This window comes from Rutilus rutilus, assembly GCF_951802725.1.
Source record: "Rutilus rutilus genome assembly, chromosome: 12".
In the NCBI taxonomy this organism is placed as follows: domain Eukaryota; kingdom Metazoa; phylum Chordata; class Actinopteri; order Cypriniformes; family Leuciscidae; genus Rutilus; species Rutilus rutilus.
The window spans coordinates 29,930,437-29,954,755 of NC_140217.1; the positions used below are offsets into that span (position 1 = coordinate 29,930,437).

Consider the following 24,319-nt stretch of genomic DNA (forward strand, 5'->3'; position numbering starts at 1 on the left):
TATAAAGTTGCAATGAACTGAATTTGCTAAGTACAATGAAAAAATATATTAAAACCATTGTTTTATTTTGGAAACAACATAAAATAATTGATTTTGTACCAAAAAAAACAAAACAAAAAACCATAATCGCTCTATATTTTAGGAACTCGGAAGAGGATCATATTTAAGGGGTTCTAGGCATCAGAAAGCTTGAAAACCCCTGATCTATAGCAGTATATGTATTTATAGTTTCCTCAATGGACTCCCCAGTAATGGGTATCAGTGCAAACCTAAAAACTCAGTCATGGTATCTTTATTTGCTTTCTGCTCAGTTTCTCTCTAAAGCTAAAGCAAAACCCTCCTTACCAAAGCACAGATTTGAAAACACTGCGAAACACAGACAAAATCGCCCATGATCCTTTAAGTTCCGGCCTTGAGTGTTGGAGGTCCAAAGTCTCCTTTAGCCTTTCAGTGCAGGAATGAGACAAGCAAAGTGGTTTGTTGTCAGCCTTGCTTGTCTTTAATAGTTTATCTACGCAACACAGTGCACTCTTGATCGCAAATTACCCTTTGACTTCAAGGTGACATTCTCTGGTAGAACGCCTCCCCGGTTTCTGTTCCAAATCTCTGTCAATGGTGTCCACTTCAATCTGCTCTGTCTCATTCTGAAGTAGTGAGTAAACCCATCCTCCATTAACTCAGTGCAGCGCTTCAGTCTTAGCCTCTAGTTCTTCTCCATCTTCTCCTTACACACAGAATCTAGTGATTATCACAGCACGACTGGAGCACTGTAGTGACAGTTTGGGGGTGACTCATTCTAAAAGCAAAACAATTAGAAAAAAATGACATAAGAAGAAGGAGCAAAAACCTTGAAGTAGAAAAAAAAACCTGCTCCTGAGCTATGCCATTTATGATGAATTTGTGAGCGCTACAGAGTGGAAGTGGATTATGCCTTGAGCAAGGACAGTTTTTCTAGTCGGAACATTGGTGTTTAATAATGAAAATTCCCTAATGGAAATTTTTAAATATTGTTACAAAGACAATGATCAAAAATGAAAGGTATATATATAGTGAAATGTAGAATTTTAAATTACTATTTTCTATCATAACATACTTTAAAATGTAATGTATTCCTGTGTTGGCAAAGCTGAATTTCCAGCAGTTAGAATACATCATTCTAATTTGTCGATTTGTTGCACAAGAAACATTTTTTATAATTATCAATGCTGAAAAAAGTTATGCTGCCTTTTTTTAACAATATAAAAGTATTAGCTGTCCATTTGAAGCATGGTTCAACATGCGCGCGCACACACACACACACACACACACACAAATGGCAATCAAAGTGGAGCGAAGAGATACTCTGTTCATTGCATACTCTGGTACTATAATGTCTATGGGCAAGAGAAACATTTAAGAAACCACTTCTTGTCTAAACTTTTTTGTTTATTATTCTCATTATTCTCTATTCACTATGCTGATTATGGCGGTACCTGGAATGCTGATAATATGATGTTCTCTCTGAGGCTTTCATTAAGAGAATAACCACTCATAAAATAGAATTATATATTTGCGGGGCTGCTTAACTCATTAACAGTTTATGTGGTTCTATTACATTCATTTTAATGTTTTTGTATGTGTGCTACGGCTGTTGATGTGCATGATCAAAGTGACAGAGGAACTGGCTGACTTTGTAGTTTTGAAAAACCTGAAATATTTATAATGCATTGACTAATTCCACTTAAGCTTGTAAATGTTTAAAGGATTTTTCCACACATCTGAACAACAAGATAAGTGTAAAACGCTGTTTTTGTGTGCTAAAATACAAATATAACCTCAAAGCTGCTCCAAAGAGACATGCTTAACGTAACTTACCTAAGTAGGACATGTTCCTGAATCAACATTCTTATTGGTCCTGACCTGCAACAACATTACTATTGACCAATTCGATTTTAGAAGCAGACAAAGGGTTCCTAACCAGACGTGATGAGATTAAGCAATGCGATAAAAGCTATCTTCTATGTAAATCAGATATGTTTTGCCCTAACCAGCTGCAACATGACATTCTAGGGTAAAAGTAGATCGGTTAATGCATTAACTAACTAACAATGAGCAATACATTTGTTACAGTATTTATTAATCTTTGTTAAAGGGGATGTCTAATGCTATTTTAATGCATTCTGACTTATTTACACTGTTAAAGAGTTGGATTGTCAAACATGCACTCTAAAAAATGCAGGGTTGTTTCAACCCAAATTTGGGTAGAATATGGACGAACCCAACCATTAGGTAAAAAAATTTAATAAAAAAATGTAACCCAACGGCTATGTTTGTCCATATTTGTCCAACAACACAGCATTTTCTAGAGTGTGAGATTGGCAGAAACTATGTGTGTTATCCCACCTTTCACCATGGGAAAATCTCAGAGTAAAACTGGGAGTTGTGAAAAAATATGATACACAGGTGTTTTGCCAGATGAGACGTTTGTATCATCTTCTTACTCTTTTAATTAATTTTATAACTGTATCATATATCTCTTTTAATTCCTTTTATAACTGTTTATAACTGTTAATTTCCCTTGCTTTTATTTTGTGACTATTTTAATTCCTTTCTGTGTAAAGCCCTTTGAATTGCCATTGTGTATGAAATGTGCTATATAAATAAACTTGCCTTGCCTTATGTGCCAACTTCAAAAGTTACAACTGAAGCGAAAGTGATTTGAATGATGTATTAGCACAGTAAATATTGAAATTACCATTAACTAAGATTAACAAATGCTTTAGTATTTTTTAGTATTAATAACTGAAAAGTATTTTTCATTATTAGTTCATGTTAACTATAATGTTAACAAATTGTTTTATTGTAAAGTGTTACAAGTATATCATAATGTTTTGCAAAATGTTTAACAAACAATGCTTCAAAATATATTATTTTGTGTGTTGGATCCAAAAGAGAAAGTCAGCATGCACATTTGGAATGATATTACAGGGTGAGTGAATGACGACAGAATTTTTTTTTTTTGGGTGTACTATCACTTTAAGAGCCCTATCTTACACCCGGCGAAATGCAGCCAAGCGCGATTCAAGTGTTTTTTGCTAGTTTCAGTCCGACGCCGTTATCATTTTTAATGTCCTGCGCCACGTTGTTATGATGTTTTATAAACAAAGTTCGGGAGGAGCACGTTCAAATAAGCAATCCAATCTACTCGTCATCAAACAATTATGTCTACCCTAATCAGCATGACTAGAAGTATATATATATCCACACTGTCAACTCACCTAATATTCCTTGACAGTTTTTCAGCATCCCTCCACCACCCCGACTCCTCACTCTTGGCTTAATCTTTACAGCCAGGAATACGGGGGGAGTACTCTGGGTTCGGGCCGAATACCGAGCCCGGAGCCCTCTCCTCGGACAGCACGCCAAATATGCATTTATTCTATCTAACTTATTTGTAAGTGTGAACTAGTGAATTAATAGCAAATGCATTTGTGCCCATTTGTGCGCCCATGGGCATGCTGGTCTGAAAACGAGGTGTGTTCTGGCGCATTGTTGGCACATTGCTATTTTGAGGCAACAGAAATAGACTGTGCCATTGACCAACTGAAACTTGGTCTAAAGTCAATGGCGCAATATTTTTTTTATCTAAAGAGCGCGTTAGTAATGTGCGCCTATATGCGGGTCCACAACGCGCATACATTCTGCTTATTAAACACACAGGGACGCACAGCAGCACACAAACATGCCAAATATTTAAAATAAAAGGATTACAGTGTAAAAGATTATTACTGTGTACATAAAGATATGGTGGAATCCGGCTTGCCCGTAGATGGTCTGCTTGCGCACTTTTACCTCGCGCACGAGCACTTCCGTTTGCGCTCTGGAGACGCGTTCGGTCTTTCCACTATCAAATTCTGTCATGTAAATAGCGACTCTGCCATGGCGCGAGCGCAACTGGCATTTAAAGGGAATGGGAGATGAGACTCCGATTGGTTTAACGCACGTAAATCCCAAAACACACCCATTACTCATTAAGAGAACAGGGACAACCCTTTTAGACCATGCGCCTGGCGCGCCGACCATTTTTCCCATCGTTAAACTAGCAAAAGTGGATTCGGACATGCCCTAAGTGAACTTGCGCCCTGCGCTTTAGACCATGCGCTTTGATCGTTAAAACAGGGCCCTAAGAGTTAAATGGCTGTCGAAACATGCCTGAAACTGGTTCAATCACAAATGGAACTAGACCTAACCTGCAGTAATGTCTGCAAACGTCCATAGACAGGAAAGACCTGACTTTTAAAAACCTCCCTGAAAGCAAGTAGGTGGCTGTACTAAAGAGATCCAACTGTACTGGAGGGTTTGTGTGGGTGAGACTGGCTTGCCAGCATGTTACTATCGATGGGTACCACAGTGAAGGATTTCCTTAGCTACACATGGTTGCCTAGGACACAGACTGACCTAGACGTTTAAAAATAGCCACCCCTGGTACTGCCACATGAGCAGGCCTTTTCGAGCCATGCCCTGTTAATGAGGCAAATCTCATTGCGATTTGCTTAGTCATAACACCTTCTTATACTCACACTGTTTACCTGAAAAAATGCCAGAGAGGAAGTCAATGCAAAGGTCTATTTGAGAAAAAGAGAGTGCAACGAGCTGTCAGAATTCCAGAACTTTCTGCCTTTTAAATTACTTTTGGCTCAAGCTATTTTATAGATATCACTGACTAAATCTTTGTTACCAAGGAAGGTCATAAGAAACGCGGTGCATATAGGAGGACAATCGATTCAATGCAAAGTTAATTTTACCCATTTTGGTACAAGCTTAAGCAGAAAACTTATCACTGCATCTTCATTTTCTTTGTGACTGAGGTGTCATCCTATAAAGACATTCATAGGAGATGCAATTTGTGACATCAAGAGCATTTTAGTGGAGAGAGAACAGCTATTTTTATTTGCCTGAACCTGGGATCAAGAGAATTCAGAATCCAGACAATGTTATATGCGGGGCCCTTGTGATTTCCTAGAACGCATTACTGGCAATTCTCTTCAGATGTGCCAGAGACAGATTTCAGCCTCTTATCTAATGTCAAGAGAAAGCTTGTGGCTGAGCTCATACAGCTGGAAATGTGTATGTAGATAGGAAGAGTTTGTTCCATTGAAAAGAAAAAAAAGAAAGAAAGAAATGTCTAGTGAGGATCTTTTGAAGGTGCTGGACGGCAAGTGATGTCCATGGAAAATTACTATTTATAGAGTGTAATAGACTATAAAACAGAATAACAAGGACTGAGATTATAAAGGACTAGATCATCGCTTACAAAAAAAAAAAAAAAAAAAAAAAAATAGAAATAAATTTAAGAACCACAAAGACAAAGATTTCAAAGGAATAATTCAATAATTCATAACATAATAAAAATAAAAAAGATTTTAAAGGAATAGTTCATCCAAAAAAATTAATATAAATTAACAATCACAAAGACATAAGGAATTTAAAGGAATAGTTAATTTAAGATTAATAATAATAATAATAATAATGATAATAATGCATGCATATATTAAAATAATAAAAAAAGACCACAAAGACAATAGATTAGTATAATAGCTCATATGAAAATAAAAAAAGTATAAATCTAAATTAAAATTAAAACCACAAAGATTTAAAGGAATAGTTCATCCAAAAATCTAAATAAACCTATATATACACATGATGCATATATACAGTATATATATATATATATATATATATACACTCACCTAAAGGATTATTAGGAACACCTGTTCAATTTCTCATTAATGCAATTATCTAATCAACCAATCACATGGCAGTTGCTTCAATGCATTTAGGGGTGTGGTCCTGGTCAAGACAATCTCCTGAACTCCAAACTGAATGTCAGAATGGGAAAGAAAGGTGATTTAAGCAATTTTGAGCGTGCCATGGTTGTTGGTGCCAGAGGGGCCGGTCTGAGTATTTCACAATCTGCTCAGTTACTGGGATTTTCACGCACAACCATTTCTAGGGTTTACAAAGATTGGTGTGAAAAGGGAAAAACATCCAGTATGCGGCAATCCTGTGGGCGAAAATGCCTTGTTGATGCTAGAGGTCAGAGGAGAATTGGCCGACTCATTCAAGCTGATAGAAGAGCAACTTTGACTGAAATAACCACTTGTTACAACCAAGGTATGCAGCAAAGCATTTGTGAAGCCACAACACGAACAACCTTGAGGCGGATGGGCTACAACAGCAGAAGACCCCACCGGGTACCACTCATCTCCACTACAAATAGGAAAAAGAGGCTACAATTTGCACGAGCTCACCAAAATTGGACAGTTGAAGACTGGAAAAATGTTGCCTGGTCTGATGAGTCTCGATTTCTGTTGAGACATTCAGATGGTAGAGTCAGAATTTGGCGTAAACAGAATGAGAACATGGATCCATCATGCCTTGTTACCACTGTGCAGGCTGGTGGTGGTGGTGTAATGGTGTGGGGGATGTTTTCTTGACACACTTTAGGCCCCTTAGTGCCAATTGGGCATCGTTTAAATGCCACGGCCTACCTGAGCATTGTTTCTGACCATGTCCATCCCTTTATGACCACCATGTACCCATCCTCTGATGGCTACTTCCAGCAGGATAATGCACCATGTCACAAAGCTCGAATCATTTCAAATTGGTTTCTTGAACATGACAATGAGTTCACTGTACTAAAATGGCCCCCACAGTCACCAGATCTCAACCCAATAGAGCATCTTTGGGATGTGGTGGGACGGGAGCTTCGTGCCCTGGATGTGCATCCCACAAATCTCCATCAACTGCAAGATGCTATCCTATCAATATGGGCCAACATTTCTAAAGAATGCTTTCAGCACCTTGTTGAATCAATGCCACGTAGAATTAAGGCAGTTCTGAAGGCGAAAGGGGGTCAAACACAGTATTAGTATGGTGTTCCTAATAATCCTTTAGGTGAGTGTATATATATATGAAGAGTTCAGATGCAAAAGCCTCTAAGTGCCATCTGAAATTTTCTTCTAGAATGATAATTTTTATCAAGCTTGTATATTTAAGTTCAGTAATTTCACTTAAATGGCATTGAAAATTACCTATTAATTGTCATTTAAGTGAAATCACTTAACTTAAATATACAAGCTTGATAAAAATTATCATTCTAGAAGAAAATTTCAGATGGCACTTAGAGGCTTTTGCATCTGAACTCTTCATATATATATATATAAACAACTATAAAGAAAGAGGAACAGTTCATCCGAAAATGAAAACAAAAACACTAAAACAAATAAAAACGAAAACATCGCATTTACATATATGTTCCCAGTATAAGAGAGTAAATACTGCTAACTCCCCACATTTCCACCATTTGATAAATCACCTTAAAGACAGCGATTGTACCAAAGGAGAAACATGTCTCCTCTTGACAGACTACAATGACACCTGTTATCTGTCTGAGAGAGCATCTACCTGCCCGACTTTGTGAAGCGTAGACCATCAGCAGAGGAAGCTGAAGGATGATGCTTAGTTTGATGCTATCAATCATATCTCGGCTTTCACACGGGATCGTTGATTTTCAAGCAGGGCTTGACATTAGCTCAACACATCAGCCAAACGAATGCGGCTCCATCTCGACATCAACTGCATCATGTTGTCAGCGCTTTTAGCTGTGCGGCAAGTAACAGATCAAGATGATAAGTAGAATGATCTCACATTTTAATGTACATCTTAAAGCTCCATTAATTACAATTATGCTATCAGTTGCGGTTTAGGGACACGAGGGACACGAGGAACAGGGATGATTAATGCTAATTTATCAGCCCTATTCACTGTCTGGCTGCTAGCTGACTCATGTTCTATAGAGCCATTAAAATCAAATTATATGGCGCTTGAGACCCGTTTTCTGCAGTGAATACTATGAAGTTGGCTATTTCAGCTTCTCACAATAGATTGATGAGCAAAGCTGATTTCTCATGTGGACAAAAATCAAGCAGCACTCAATGCAGCTTTGATAATCATGGTCAGCTATTAGGAGTATTCATATTTCTGAAGCACTTTTACAGCATCATATCATACCGTAAGCAAACCACAGTATTATTTTCAGTACAAATCTATTTCAAGCCTCCCGTGCTGCCTTTCAGATAATCATGCATTGCCTCTTAACAGAAGCCCTCTGAATAATTTGATCATCTCGCACCGGTCATTTCTTACCCTTCCAATAAGCCTGCACACCCCTCGGGTAGTCATTGGCCAAGGCCAAGCTTGAAATGCTTGGTGAATGGAATGACCGCTGACTTCAAACTGACAAGCAGATGTTGGCTGATGGCTGCTTTCCTTATTCAATACCTCCATAGTAATCCTGCACTCAAGCCTGAGGGAGAAACTTTTTCCCATCGGAAATCTGTTTGTTGGTTTTGGCACCACAAGAATGTGCACAGACCCATGTTCTATGTGGGATGCGTTTCCCAAACATAGTTCAATAGTTCTGTGTTTTCTGAAAGCATAGTTCAAAGAAACCTTCACATACAACATCACACATTTGTGTGGTTGGAACTATAGCTCTCAGCCTGTGGTTTGAAGCATAGTTTCTTGTAAGTATGACATGTGGACATAGATTATGCTCTAGGCGGTATGACCAAAAATCTTTATCATTGTATTTTTAAAGATGGTTTCCCGGTATATCACACTATTTTTTTCTTTTAATGACTGGAACATTTATTTTCATGACTGGACCGTTTATATTGGTTTATTTTACTGTCAGGAGTACAATACATTGTAACGTCAAATACAAATTTACTTTCAAATATGGAGGTAATCCAATCAATTTATTATTGATTAACACTAACAATTTAAATGTAATCATTTCTTTTTTTTGCCATGTTTACAGTTAAAAAAAAGTTTTTTTATTCCTTAAAAAAAGAATGTTTTAATAAATTATTATTATTATTATTAATTAATTTAAGAAGTGCATTGTACTGTGCAAGTATATATTTCTTTTTATAATTTCTTTAAGTTAGACTGAACTTTTATTTTGGCTGTAATGAAGACTTTTGATATTCTGTGTGTATTAAAAAACTGTATTATTGTTGTTGTTTTATTATTATTACTACAACTACTAAACTATTATTACTAAAGCTCATGTAGAGGGTCCTCATATAGTGAGACAACAGACTCTGAAAACACCACGAGCATCACACGTGCTATTCAGTATGTGTGTAGTAGATGAAACGCCGGTGACACGCAGACCATGCAGACTTCAGATTTCAATAGCAGTCTTTTTGAGCTTTCATTTTGACAGACCCTAGTCCATATTATGATTTGATTCATTGTACAGCCCTACTTTTGATTTATTCATCCAAAAATTCTGACATTCCCAGACATCCCACCCGGCAAAAACGAATATCCAGGAGATGACACCAAAAAAATAAATGTACAGCTTACATCAATTACATACTGTATGTTAACGTGGTTAGAAAAACAATTAACTGCTTTCTGTTGCGTGCAAATGAACTATAATAATGTGATATTAATTGTGATCTTAAAACGATTTATTAGTAGAAGTGAAGTTATCCATCACCTGCGTGTGACATCAACAAAAGTCCTATGTTGTTGAACCAACGTGGTTCAAACAATGGAGGTACAACAATGTTACGGTTTCGGGAAACAGTCATGACTAGCTAGTTAATTTCTCCAACGATGCATCGTATTGTGATAGTTAAGCAGGGAGTTACTTTGTTGTAAAGGAAAAGAACCTGAGCAGTGATGTGAAAGGCAGGAGACAAAAACACAAAAAAAACGGTCATTGGCAATTCATATACTATAGTGTTATTAAATACTGGCAAGTTATATGTTGCTTGCAAAAACAAACAAACAACATCTTATGAATGGCTGACAATGGGAAGTGTTGCCATGATTGAGTAGTTACAACATCTACCAGCAGGGGCAAACTGGGTCAAGTCATATTAACCAACTAAATTTGAACCTTTGCATGAACTCTGTTATTGATGCCCTTTCTCAGACATAGTTTTACTCAGATCAATGCACAAAAATAGATGTTATCAATAACTGTAGAAGCACATTTAAACCAAACAATTAATTATTTCTTCTTTGTAAAGCAAACACATGAGGCTGCAGTGAAAAATGTGCCATTCATTCAGAGAGTGAATGACAAGTGACAGCCAAGTTTCATCATGAAATGAGCTCTCCCTGGCCTTATCAGCGCAACCAAACCAAGTGAAAATGTGATTTAGATGTATATGAACCACAGTGCATGCGTTATCAAAATATAGTCTCAGTATGTAAACACCACTGACTGATATACAGATTTGACAGGTCTTGATATGTTTGAATTCAGAAGACAGAATCGCTGCCAGTTTTGTAATGGCAGTAGAGAAATGAACTGATATCAATGTCAATATCTCTCCCACAGGTAGGGTTTCACAGTATAGTAGTATAAAAAAGTATTGGTACAATACCAGCATTGAACGTATTGAGGTACCTGACAACAATTTTCTGCAGTTCATCACAGTTCTGCAGTTCAGAAAGCATGAAAGCAAATTTACTGTTTAGCAGTGTAAAAATACATTACTGTCTGATTTACAATTAAAATTTAAAGAGGACCTATTAATGTCCTTTACAAAGTCTTGATTTTGTTTTGCCTAAAGTGTAGTTTTCATGCTTGAATGTTTAAAAAAACACATTATTTTTCACATATTTTACATTATTGCAGCACCTCTCTTCCCAGTCTGTCAGTAACACTCTGGGGTGCGTTTCCCGAACAACGACGTAACTCACTGCTTAATAACCATGTTGGTTTATGACGTCACGCACGTGGTGGAGTAATAACTTCTTTTAATGAATCTGTTTGAGATCGAATTAACGCTAGATGTTTTGCTATAAATTACAGACATGACATCTGAGGACTATTTCAAATTTTTCTGAGGACTCTTTATTTCCAGATTCAATCATAGGCTCGTTCTTACATAGTAGAGCACGTTCGCACATGCACACTCTTCAAAAACGGTGCTTTAAATCTCTTGACAAACTAAAAGACGTAAATGACACTTGTATGTATTCTAAATAAAAGACACAGGTTGTACTGAATGTCAGCTTGCTTATTTTGCTCAAAATAAGGATTTACTAAGTCCACATGTCATGCAAACTAGAAACTGTTTCTAACCACAGGTCGAGAGCTGTCGTTCCAACTACACAAGTTTGCAATGCTGTTTGCGAATGTTCGTTAGAACGTTGGTTTCGGGAAACACTGACTCGTTGAACTACTAACTTGTGAACATATTTGGCTAACGATGCTTTTGGGAAACGCACCCCTGTTTAATTCCTTCTCTATAAAACCCTGCCTTCCGAAAAAGTGCACTGTGCTCTGATTGTTTGGCTAGACCAGTGGTTTGTGATTGATCAGCCGCTTTGAGCGTGTTTTGGAAATCTCTCGCCCCTTACCATAACCGTGAGGTTTAACTAAAACAGTCCTTACCCCTTTTTTTGCATATGCCTTGAGCAGGAATTATATAAAGTTTTAAAAACTCCATTGCAAGTAGGACTTGAGCAGGATGTTTCTTAGTGATGCGCTACTCATTTTGAGGTACATAATGAGATGTTGCAATTGTTATTCCTTACCATCAGCTTTAACAAGAGTATGTCCATCAACAAACTGATGTGTATATTTCTAATTTATTGTGGTGCACATGAGGGAACCAATACCAGTGCATACAAACATAAACGTTTGTAAAAGAAATCTTGCTCCATCCTTTACTGAAAGTAGTAAGAACAACAGACAATCTGCATTAAATGGACACAGTTTTAGGTAATAGTGGTCCACAGCTGATTAACAGAAGTATTTCAGTAAGACGGTTAGCTGGAAACTTATACAATATTAAACACAAAACGAAGTATTTTGAACACCCGGCATAAAATATATACATCAATAATTATTCATACTTACAGGTTGTGATTCTGAGGAGGTGTACTGGGTACTGACCCATCTTTCAAGAGCAAGCGTTTTTCGAATCCCGCAATTTGAGAAGCAGTCATCAGTAATACATAGAACCATCCCAAAATGGGATTTGAATTACAAACGACTTGTTTAGGTGGTTCTGAGTCAATTCTTTCTTTTGGGAGACAATAAAGTGCACATTCGACTTTACAATTTTGTAGAAGATTTACATTCACATACAGCTTTATTACACACTGCATGAAAGGGAATATTTGAAAAAACGTAATATGGGCACTGTAAAGAGATGGAAAATGTTCCCATTATATGCAGAGTTATCACATCTATTCAGCGGTCTACCAATACTATTTGGTTTCAAGCCAACCCTATTCACAGGTACCACAGCTTATTGATCACATACCATCTCTAAAGTTAGATATCCAACAGCTGGGCATGAAAATCTAAGGCTACAATAATCAATCAAAATCAACATACTTTGGGAAAAAAAGAAAAATGCAACGAGCCATTGTCTCTCCCCGGGAAATGATTGCAATCCGTAACAGTCGAGCGGTAAGGAAGTGCAAGCTAAGGAAGAGATCAATACGCAGTTGAAAGAGCGAAGGTCTGGGGGCAATCAGGTGTGGCCAGGTTCACAGTCAGCCAGAAAAGGACTTGAAGCTTGAGAACCGTGCTTAAACCTTTTCACCTTTTCTGTAGGGAGTTGTGAGCTGGACAAGGATACCGAGCACAGAGAGACGGGACCTTTTCCTGTTTCTGCAGGGTATTAACTGTGTTTTGTGATGCTGATAATCTGCTGAACTAACTAATCCCCACATTCTTTCATATAATTGTTACCTATAATCCTTGGGATTTTAAATGGCACATGAAGAATTAGGTGAGGCTAAAAGCGACCTGCTGTGTTGGGGGAAATTGATCCTGTCTATCCTCAATTTTCTCCTAGGCCTTTAATTTATTGAGTCTAAATGTTGTGCTACTGGAGAGGTGGAGAAGAAGATGGGTGAAGCATTGAGAGGACCAGATCTGCACCTCTGCAAGCTCTTTCCACAGACACTAGTACATTCGCTTTCCTGTATTAAAAGTTTCTTCAGTTTTTCATAATCAGAATAACAACAAGCACAAATGAAGACCTCTTTTAAGACAACAATCAATGGCATATTAAATGTGTAGCTACCACAATTATGGAGCAGCCCAGCAGGAATTTTGGTGCCACAAACAAGAGATAACGAGAGAGATTGTCCCTGTTTGACAATGGTTTTGGCACATCCTGCATACCAATTATTAAGCTCTATTTAGCTAATCTACTATCACAGCGTGAACTTGAATAATAATGGCTTGATTTAATTGCAGGTATTTCCTGTCCATTACAAGTAAAGCTGGTTCGGTAGTTAGCTGATAATAGTTTTGTATTTATTAATGTCTGTAAATGATGCATGCCATTAAAGATAATTACAAAGATAAGTAAAGCAGAGTACACAATATATTTAAATAAGTTAGAAGTTAAAAAGGGTTCTATGCCATAATAAGTGTAATCAATCACAGTTAAAATAATTCTTATATATTTACTAATACAAATATGAATAAATAATAAATAAATTGTCTTTAATAACAGTATTTATATTAGTGTCTGTAATGCTATTTAACAATTAATAATAATGCATTATAGCTAATATAATTTATATTTCTATAATTTTCTGGATTGGAGAAGAAAAGTCACCTCTCTTCAATAAAAACAAATAAATAAATTAAGCACAAATGAGATGGTAAATTAAATCAGGTTTGCGTAATATTCTGAGTTTGCATTTCACTGTTTTTATTCATTTTGAGGAATACTGAATGCTTTTGTGCAGGTGGAATGAGTAAATTCATGCTAACATTTAGCCTATAATACCCATCATGTTTACACACATCCCACACAACGCCTCTGCACTTACTCCCGATTTCTCTCAACATGGGGACAGGAGAGGTGTCAGTCAATACATGGGAAACTAAAGTAACTTGTGTTACTAATTTGAAAATGTAACAGATCTTTTGTTGTAAATTTAAAAGTACAGCATTACTTTACTAGTTACTTGAAAAAAGTAATCTGATTACGTAACTCGCACTACTTGTAATGTGTTGCCCCCAACACTTCTCATGAACATTAACTAGGTGACAATGTTCAGCCAACAGACAAATTATTTGCTGAATCATTTATGACTATTATCCCTTAGTGCTTGCACATTTGTTACACCAACTTTTCGTGCAACCTGTTGGCAATGGTTTCAGCTTGGTCTTTAATCTGTTTTTTTACATGGCTGATTAAAATTTTTTAATCACTTTTAAAATATAATCATTATTTTCCCCCAAAAAATCTAAGAACTGTTGTGGAAGGGTACAACGGTTGCTATGTCCCTGTGCATCACACCCGACCCATGCAACACGATGACGCACTAGAAGTGCATTTAGCGATTCAGTTCCACAGCACAACCAAAACCCTCCCACTGGAATCACTGCTGTGACTTCTGCGTAGGTGTTTATTCATTTTCTAGAGTTTACACACTATGTAATACGGCAGTGGCCCAACAAAGGAAAGCAAAAACAGCATGAATGGAGCATGATGGGAGAACGGATGCCTTGGTGAGGGGCGTTGTTGAGTCCTAAACATTATAAGATCTCATTAAGATCTCCACTACAAGTACTATACGACAAACAGGCAACAATATATACTGCCTCTAATATATACAATATATTAGCATTCTCCTCTTTTTTGTTGTGTTAAAGGGGTCATATAATGGCACATGCACTTTTACAAGTTGATTGTACTGAAATGTGTGTTGGCAGTGCCTGTACACAACCATCATAAAATGATAAAAATACATCCAGTGGTTTTTTTTTAATCTTCTTATATGTTTTCCCCCATCTCAAATCGACGCCCCTCCCACGATTGTTGATTGACAGCAGCGTTTCAACACAGACCTGCCCTCGCTCGTGAGCGAGCTGTCAATCATAGTCCGCGCGGACCAGCGCGGTCATTGTTGATACGCTGGAGCACTGTCTATGAGCAGAATGGCGTCTAAGCGATTGTAGTGTTCTGTTCTTGGGTGTAATAACGAACACAGCAGTCATTTTGATGTTCCTAAATCCGAACCGCTGAAGACGCAGTGGCTGAGTTTGTTTTCGAAGGGAATATTCCCCACGATCAACGTCAATGCTTTCATTGTGCGAATCATTTCACACACCAGACTGCTTTACAAACGAGGGTCAGTAACGTTATAAAGCTGGTTTTGCTAAGAAGCTGCTCCTGAAAAAAGGATCGGTACCAACTATTCGTGTTCCTGCTGCACCTCCAGAATAACTGAAGTGAGTGTAACGTTTAATTAACCTTTATATTAATATTTATATTAATCTTTGCAAATCGCTTGCTGCACGCTTCACGATGAATGGGGCTGTTTACACTCAGGGTACATTACGGCATGTTTTCTATGTATGACGTTCTCAATATAATTCATAATCCCACGTTTATAATGAACAACGCGTTATGGTTATTGTGTTATTGTGTTACAAACGGTGTATGCACAGAACAGAGGGGCGGGGTGAGCAAAGCTCATTATCATTTAAAGACACATGCACTTAAACGGCGTGCTGAAAACAGCTGTTTTTGACCAGGTAAAATTAGTGTTTTCTTACAATACTAATGAGAATTTTTAATTAAAGTATATTACAGACTTTTAATTTAGACCCTAAAGAATCATATTAGCTTGTACAAAAATGGCATTATATGACCCCTTTAAGTAAAAAACTGTTTTTATTTACTAAGGAGGACAGTGTAAAGGCCAGCTGCAGAAAAAAATGCATTTCGCTTTGTTGGTTGAGCTGGTCCTATCACAGATGTGCAAATAACCTGCCTGACAATGTAACTGTGTGTGCGGCATTTCAAGAAAATTAAATTGTTACCAACAATAATATTGGGAGATGGAGAGACACGGTGTCGCAGAGCAGGAGATAATATATTAATGTAAGCATATTTAAATGTTTCTCGCACTCCCTTTGCATTCTGACAACTAATAAAACCCACGCAATAAACCAAAATGAAAAGATAGGAAGATAGTTAGATATTTCATGTTAATTGACTTCCATTCATACAGCTGTGAACGCCAAATTCCTCTGAACAATGAAACATTTTGTTACTTCTTTTGGCTGAATATGCAAATAAATCATGTGAATATGCATGACTGGGTTCGTTGCAGAGGTCACAATCTCTGTTCCATTCAGATGCAAGTCTAAAGAGAATGTCAATGTTTCAAACTTAAACTACATTTAGACCTTGAAAACTTTCAGAATTCTTGAATATTCTTGTCTGCTGTGAATTCCAAGAAACATCTCCCTTAAGGCTCTTTTAACACACTGTTAGGTGGCATATCGATCAATAGCTGCTGTTTCTTCAGCATTATCCAACCATTCTCTCTGAGCCCTGGACTATAATAATTGGAAGTGAATACACACTCAGATTTTCAAGGATGAATCTGATGTATTGGGAGCCAAAGACAGAATTGAACTCCAGAGGAATTTACCATCCATGTGAAGAGATCTGTCACAGTCGTCCAGATTTACATATGATATCCATCGAAGCGCACATAAATATGGAACAACCGGCTGCTTTATTTAATTTTTTATAACAGTAGATCCAGTCGATACATTTTTATGATGAACTATTATATCAAGTGGCAACTACTATGCAAAAAAAGATATTCTTTTCCTCTGCCGCCTTCCTATGCCTCAGTTTAAGTCTTTATATTGTCTTTCAATCTCAAACTTTTTCTTCCTCTGTCTTTCCCCTGAAGCTTTTCCGTGCCTCAGAGGAGATGAAGCTTAAGCATTGGACTCACATCTCAGAGGGATAGCTAGTGGCCCTGCTTTCAACTCAAACCTATACAGCCATGTGTCACCTATGGGACTGAACTGTAACTGCTGAAGGTGTGAAAGAGAGAATGTGAGAGTGACTGAGAAATAGAGAAATGGAGACACTAAAGGAATAAAAGTTCACACCAAAATGAAAATTCTCTCATTATCCATGCTGTTTTATGGAAAATAGCGGCAGATTCTTTAAAATTTTGTTTGTGTTTGACAGAAAAATAATATAATATAATTAATCTAATGTAATGTAATGTAATATAATATAGACAGGTTCAGAATGACTTGAGGGTGAGTAAACAATGAAGAAATCAATGAGGCATTTATATAGCGCTTTCATATGTACTACTGTACATCCAAATAATGACAGAATAAAATTTTTTGGGTGTGAACTATCCCTTTTAATTTATCAAAACGACCTTTATAATGACCAAAAAAGAACATCTTTATGGACATGCATTCACTCACCATATTTATTGATGACACAGGTCCAATACTATTTACGAAGATATCAACATCAATGACTGTCGGTTTAACTGCAGAGAGAGAGAGAGACAGAGAGAGAAATAAAGTAAGATGACATGAGACTCATTGCCACAAAACAAAAATGTTATTTTTTTTACTAATATTAGGATTTGTTTTACTCTCCAGCTGTTTATTATGCATCCTGTGTGAAAGTAACTTTTAACAAATGAACTGTCTGTGCACCAAGAGGTCATAAACTTTGTGATGACGTCACACTGCATAATCTTCTCTCCCTGAATCCATTCGAAATCTCTTTTAAAGGATTTCCTCTTTGAGCAGTTTATCACAATAATCTACAGTTTTAAACATTAGCTTGATTGACATTAAGCGTGGCTGAAAAGCACTCGTCACTTCTGAGAGATGAGGGAGTGGGGGGGCAAAGGAAAGGAACTGTGAGAATTTCATAATGAGTGAAAGCTTAGGTCTGACAACCCTCCATTAGGAAAGCATTTTCTGGAGCCGAAGAGATGAAGGAGGGGTTCATTCTTCACAAAAACAACAAAATGACAAAAAGACAGTGAGTCAAGTACATCATATCATTCTGATAGCAGCATATAGTGTCAGCCATGGTAATGTTTACAACTCTAAACTCTGTGAAACATCTAAATTTGTCACGATTTGGATTTGTCACAATCACAATTTTTTATTTTCACGGCCCGGAAACATTTTTCCTGAGAGCCACCACAATGTTTTGTAATCTAGAGGTATAGTTAATAAATAAATAAAATACATTTGATTTAAATAATGATATAAATAGAAAATCATAAAACTATGCGGATTAAATGCATTAGGCATCACAAGTAGAATTGGGGAGAAAAAGTAGGTTGCTTTAATTTGAAATCAAATCAAATGTCATAATCTTTAAAGAATATAACAACCGCAATGGAGAGGAGTATTTTTTCGTGTTGCCTTAGCCAACCTCTGACCACTTCTATCAGTCCAACAGCGGCTGAATGGGCACAACCCCCTCAGGTGTGCTTACACTTAAATATGAGCATGACATTTTCAATCTTCCCTCTCATTTTCTAAATGCCTTCTTCACTGAGTGTGCATAAAAATAGAGATTCCCATCTGTGCAAGAATTAACAGTGTCAGTTACCTTGATATCGTACCTGCTGTCTAGAAGTAATGCAGACAGTACCACATTAGGGCCCTAGTTTACGAAGAGGATACATTTAAAATGTGTGTGGACTTCAAAGTGTATTGTGGGTGATTTATGCAATTAATCACATGCAGTTGAACACATCCTCTAAATAAGACTTCAATTCTACGAAATGTTAGCCATGCAGCTAATTAAATATCATTCATTCATTCGAAGATTTGATATAATGTATCCTGCTGTTTTTATGTTGTCTCTTATGTTTACCAAGGTTGCATTTAATCAAAAATACAGAAAATGAAACAGAAATATTACAATTTCAAAATAACTCTTTTCTATTTAAATACATTTTAAATGTAATTTATTCTTGTGATAGCAAAGCTGAATTTGCACATAACACAAGGCATTTTTGTTTAAATACTAAAAAAATCAGGAGTTCTTCCTCTAGTTGGGATCATTATCTTCCAGCCGTTTAATATTAGCAGCGGTGCAGAAGTTAGTTAATTAGCTTCAGACTTACTGGTGCCACAATGGCAGAGATTGTATATACTAAAGTGTTGACTTGGGCCTCTTGTGGAATTCCCCTTTTTGCACTGTTTTAGCATAGTTCTGATCACGTCATCCCTGCCTAATCAAGGTCCTACATCTTGAAAATCTTGCTTGAAACGTTCAGCAATAGTCATCATTCACTTTCATTATGTATAAAAGCAGCCTAGGCATTCTTCTATAAATATCCTTAACAGATTAAAAAACATATATTTAGCTGAAATGCTCATTTAATCTGTTGTTTTCTTCATTTGACTAGACTACATTGAATGTGTTGATTTGAAACCAAGACCATGTCCCTGGCTTAGCACAGTACATGCTCCACTGCTATAAACATTAAGCATTTATTAGGTACAGGCAGTACTTCATACCTGTTTTAAACTTTTATTGGATATGTTTGATTAATTATAAAGAACTACACATCGCTGTCAACTTTGAATGCGATATGGGAAATAACAGCTAAGTACCATGAATATTTCATTACTCACGTAAGTCACAGTTCATCATCCAATGTCCTATTTCACAGCTGGAAAATTACATTTACAGTTTGTAATTGCTTTCAATTTACAGCAGTGATACAAATTAGACAGATATTGTTGCTGTGCAATGATAATGTGCAATAAAGCTAATGAGCTTAGTGTTTGGATCTGGACACAGAATGTTTGGATGCTTTTCCATATAGCATTTATAAATCTCTCCCTGCTGTCTGCCAATGTCATTATGCCTGAGCCTCACCATCCACAAGTCTTCACTCTTCCTCTCTCACACCTTACTTAAGTCGGGGAGGAAGCGTGGCTATTCCATGTAAACTCTTGCTTGGTAATCGTCTGGCAGCTGTGGGGTGGGGTCATGGGTCTGTCTCCGACAGAGGATGTCCGCTCATTGGATTTCGGATAAGGACAAGCACCTGCATCAAATGTCACACTAACTCATTAATTGCTCTACACACACCGATGTGCCGATCTATAGCCAAAAGAAGATAAGACAAGGGCAAACTAGGTACAAATAAATGTATAAATTACTATTTGGAGGCATAATACTTGCAAAAAGACAAGTTAGAAGGAAATCAGAATAGAAAACAGATGCTTAATTTGTGCAGCAACAAGCCCGCGCTGCATTTCACAAAAGCACTGTGAGCCAAGTTGATCTTAGAAACCAATGGTGCCAATGGTTCTAAGATCTACTTAGGCTTACGATGCTTTTGAGAAATGTAGCCCAGATACAGATCCAGTACAGTATTTTAGTGAATCCGCCACCGCATACACTTTATGATGTTTTATAAACAAAGTTCGGGAGGAGCACGTTCAAATAAGCAATCCAATCTACTCGTCATCAAACAATTATGTCTACCCTAATCAGCATGACTAGAAGTATATATATATCCACACTGTCAACTCACCTAATATTCCTTGACAGTTTTTCAGCATCCCTCCACCACCCCGACTCCTCACTCTTGGCTTAATCTTTACAGCCAGGAATACGGGGGGAGTACTCTGGGTTCGGGCCGAATACCGAGCCCGGAGCCCTCTCCTCGGACAGCACGCCAAATATGCATTTATTCTATCTAACTTATTTGTAAGTGTGAACTAGTGAAGTGCACACATGCATAGAAATGTTTGCTATGACCAGTATGTTTATTGAAAATAAGGATTATCAATAATGTTCTTAATAGCTTGCCATTTCACTTTTCATTTTCAAGTCATCTGTACCCAGTCTACACAAATAACTCCCAAAAATCTCATAAGCAAACTCCCGAAGACCTCATAGGTGACCTCATAATTTACAAATGGACATATTTGGTAGATACTGGAAAAAAATTCTTACAACATGGGAGAAAATGATAGAAAAACCATAGAAATAAACTTGTTCTGAGCTAAAAAAACAAATATATAAATAATATATTATGGCAGTTTGGTATGTATATTCAAAATGAATAATTAAAAAAGGTATCTGTGTGCCTAGGTGAATTTTTCTTTTCTTTTCTTTTCTTTTTTTACAATTAATTTAAATAATTATGAGCCTTTGAGTCCAAGATTGAAGATCAGATACATTTTGTTGAAGAGGTATATAAAATATACATGTGATAAAATAAAGGTGTTTATGGTGCATGAAGAGGTGCGGTAAATTTTCAATTGGCAGGTGTGGCAAAAAGTACCCTGTGTAAAACATTTATATGCATTGGAAGACAAAGCGAATTACAAACGAGTAAACAAACACACAATCAAGATCACACATCTTGATCACAATCAAGGTCAACTAAATGAACCAATAAACATTTTAAATACACCCCCATAGAGAATGAACGGCTTTTTGAGGCAAGTGGACTTTTTAAAAGCAACTTCCAAAATAAATAAATAAATATAGATGTTTAATTACTATATGGAGCATTGCGATAGCTAGACGAGGGCTTAATGAACTCATTTTTGTGAAAACCTCAAAATCAACATTTTTCACTTGTTTTGCCTGTAGCTCGAAATTATCCCGTGCGCATTCCTTTTGCCAGCACGGGTCACATATGTATAAAGCCTTAAGATATTGATATAAGTATAGGTGTATGATGATCCTGGAATGGTATGAAAAATTGAGAAAAAAAGATTGAAATTGAAAGAAGATTGAGGAATATTAGCTTAAGCTAAAGTCTGCTCTGAACCCTGTGACAGTCTTGTGCTCTATACCTCTCATTCATCTGTATTCCTGCAGGTGCACTTTGGGCCTCCTTGCATCTTCTTCCATGCCTCCAAATTATCGAACCACGTCATGAACAATTCATCGGTGGGATTTCACGCTCAGCTTCCGCCCAACATTTAAAGAGCAATCATTTAAATTTATTAGCTCTCCCTTGCTACAACCAGCCATTCACGCTTGCGCTGTAAATTGCACAAACATCATTATGCAATCCAGTCCAACACAGGTCTTATGTCTTGGCAAATCAAATCAGTGCAGAAAGTTTTGTAGTCTAACAACACGATTTTTGTCACATGCAGACAAAAGGATTCATCATGCATTTATATCCCATCATGCCGCTGAGGGATATCCTTTCTCTTCAACATCACTGTAATAAAGTGCATGTGCTTTGAAATGCGATTTGACAAATAGTCCTTTGAGACACTAATGGCTTGAGTCCTATTGTTATCTAGCTAACATGTATTGACAGTGGCATAGCAGAATGCACACTCTTATAAATTTACAGCCCTCTAATGTCATGGGTGCTAGGTTGCTAAGATGTAAATTCCACTGGGCATGTTGATAGGTTAGATGAGACAGAACTCATAATAGCTGAGAAATTCATGGACACGTAGCCTATCTCACAAGAGTCGCCACAAAGGCGAAGGAAGTGATCAGCGTATATCCTGTTTGTAAAGTGACCATGTCGTGGCCGGACATTGTGTTGTGTCTTCAATTTTCTGTCAGCCCAGCCATCATCATAGAGGAGAAACAAATTAGCAGCAATCAACCCTGCATGGCCACATTTAGCCCCTGCACCATTATGTTCCCTCCCAGAGCTGTGTGTGTCCATCGATGAGAGCATTAACATGCAAGCTCTCTGCCCAGAATCACCATAGACACACTAATTAAATCACCCGCAACAGACCGAGAGCAGGAATATTAATGATGACATCCACCACCACATAAACAGCCATTAAAACTCTCTAAACACAGAAACCATGAACCAGTTAATGATTCAACCATTTAGAGGTAAATAACATTTGATGAAAAGTCTGTCACAAAACCTAATGAGCTCACTATATGTCCACTCTCTACATGTACAGCTATCTATGTGAACATAAAAGGAAGTTCACAAGAAACCAATATGATACTGTATGTAGCAACCAAGTAGGTCTATAACGCCTGGAGAAAGTTATCTGTTACTTTCCCAAAACATTTCAAAGGGTCTTGCTTGGCTAGACAGTCAAAAAAGAAAAAGAAAAAAGAAAATGTTACACTTTACTGATAAAACTTGGCTAACGGTACACAAATAGTTGTCCCTTGCATATAACTGATTCATCTCTTTAATAAGCTCAAAAGAATGAGCTCATACAAACATTGACTAAAGTTATACATTTTTTATTGGATCAATCTATTTCCTGACGATACTATTCAGTATGAAAATGTACTTACATTTATTAATAATATTTCCCACAGCTAATTAAAGAAAGATGGAAATCTTTTAGTTGAACTTGTTGCAATGCTTGAGATTTCCTAATCCCAGATGAATACATGCAGGATACAAATGATTTGAAATGATTGTGCACTTAAAATTTCAGTCGTGTTACCATCCAAATGGAATTTTAAGTGAACAGAAATGCCATGAAATGCCCTTTGTATTTTTCTTTTTTTCTTGTGCAGTGGTACATTATGTAAGTATAACACTCCAGATGAACTCAGAAAACAACCTGCACTACACAGTTAAAACACATTTAAAGGAGCTCCGGAAGAATGTATGAAGTATAAACACCTACTGCACTGGTTCATGCCACGCTCATACAGAAGTATAAATATGAACCCAGTTGCGCTTATTGATATCTACCCTTGTGCAATCTGTTCATAAAGCCCTAAAGGGGATCTATTTTGTGTGCATAGTATAATTTTTGACAACCGCATACATGCGTTGTGAATTGCTCTTGTAAATGAATAAATAAATAAATAATAATGGTAAGTAACACTATTCTACTAACTATAATAACTTATAGTTAGCCACTAACTCTCATTAGAGTATTAGTAGACTGCCTCTGCCTGTTTTATATCTGCTAACACTTATTTTTTTTGGTCCCACAACACAGACAATTGGAACATAAAGTCCACACTAGAGGCTTAGTAACTACTAGCTAGTTTGTAACTAACTCTGTACTTTATTTGGTTGCACCATTTGTTCTAAAGGCAGAACGAAGCTAGCAGGTTGCTGTAAGTTCTCTGTAAAGTAATGTATAGTCACATAATATGACGTTTACCCTCAATATTCCAATAGCGGCCTTCAAATACGTGAGCAGAAGTTGTGTAAAAATGTTGTGAATTTCAGTTTATCCTTTATTCGAACTTCTTTTGCCTCACGTAACTAACTGTAAAAATAAGTTTCCATTAAATACAATCCCACTTAATCATGAATAACATGTAAAAACACTTATTATGTATAGGTTAAATAACATTCAGAAACTGTTTTTGAAACTAAAGTAATAAGAATCAATAAATAAATACTGATACAAAAAAACAACTACATAAGAAATTACATTTATTTATTATGACTTTACTATTACTATTACTATTTAATATGATTTTACTGGACATGCACAACACGGACCAATGCACAGAGTGTTGCG

The 24,319-nt window shown here is 36.8% G+C and overlaps 1 protein-coding gene across 1 annotated transcript in view; it reads right to left on the reverse strand.

The window, feature by feature from the left end:
- gabrg3 (gamma-aminobutyric acid type A receptor subunit gamma3) overlaps positions 1-24,319 on the reverse strand; it is a 118,052-nt gene that overhangs the window by 67,612 nt on the left and 26,121 nt on the right. Inside the window, exon 3 of the mRNA XM_084424900.1 lies at positions 17,303-17,370. Within this exon, the coding sequence (XP_084281026.1) occupies positions 17,303-17,370 (68 nt within the window). The remainder of the gene's footprint in view (positions 1-17,302; positions 17,371-24,319) is intronic.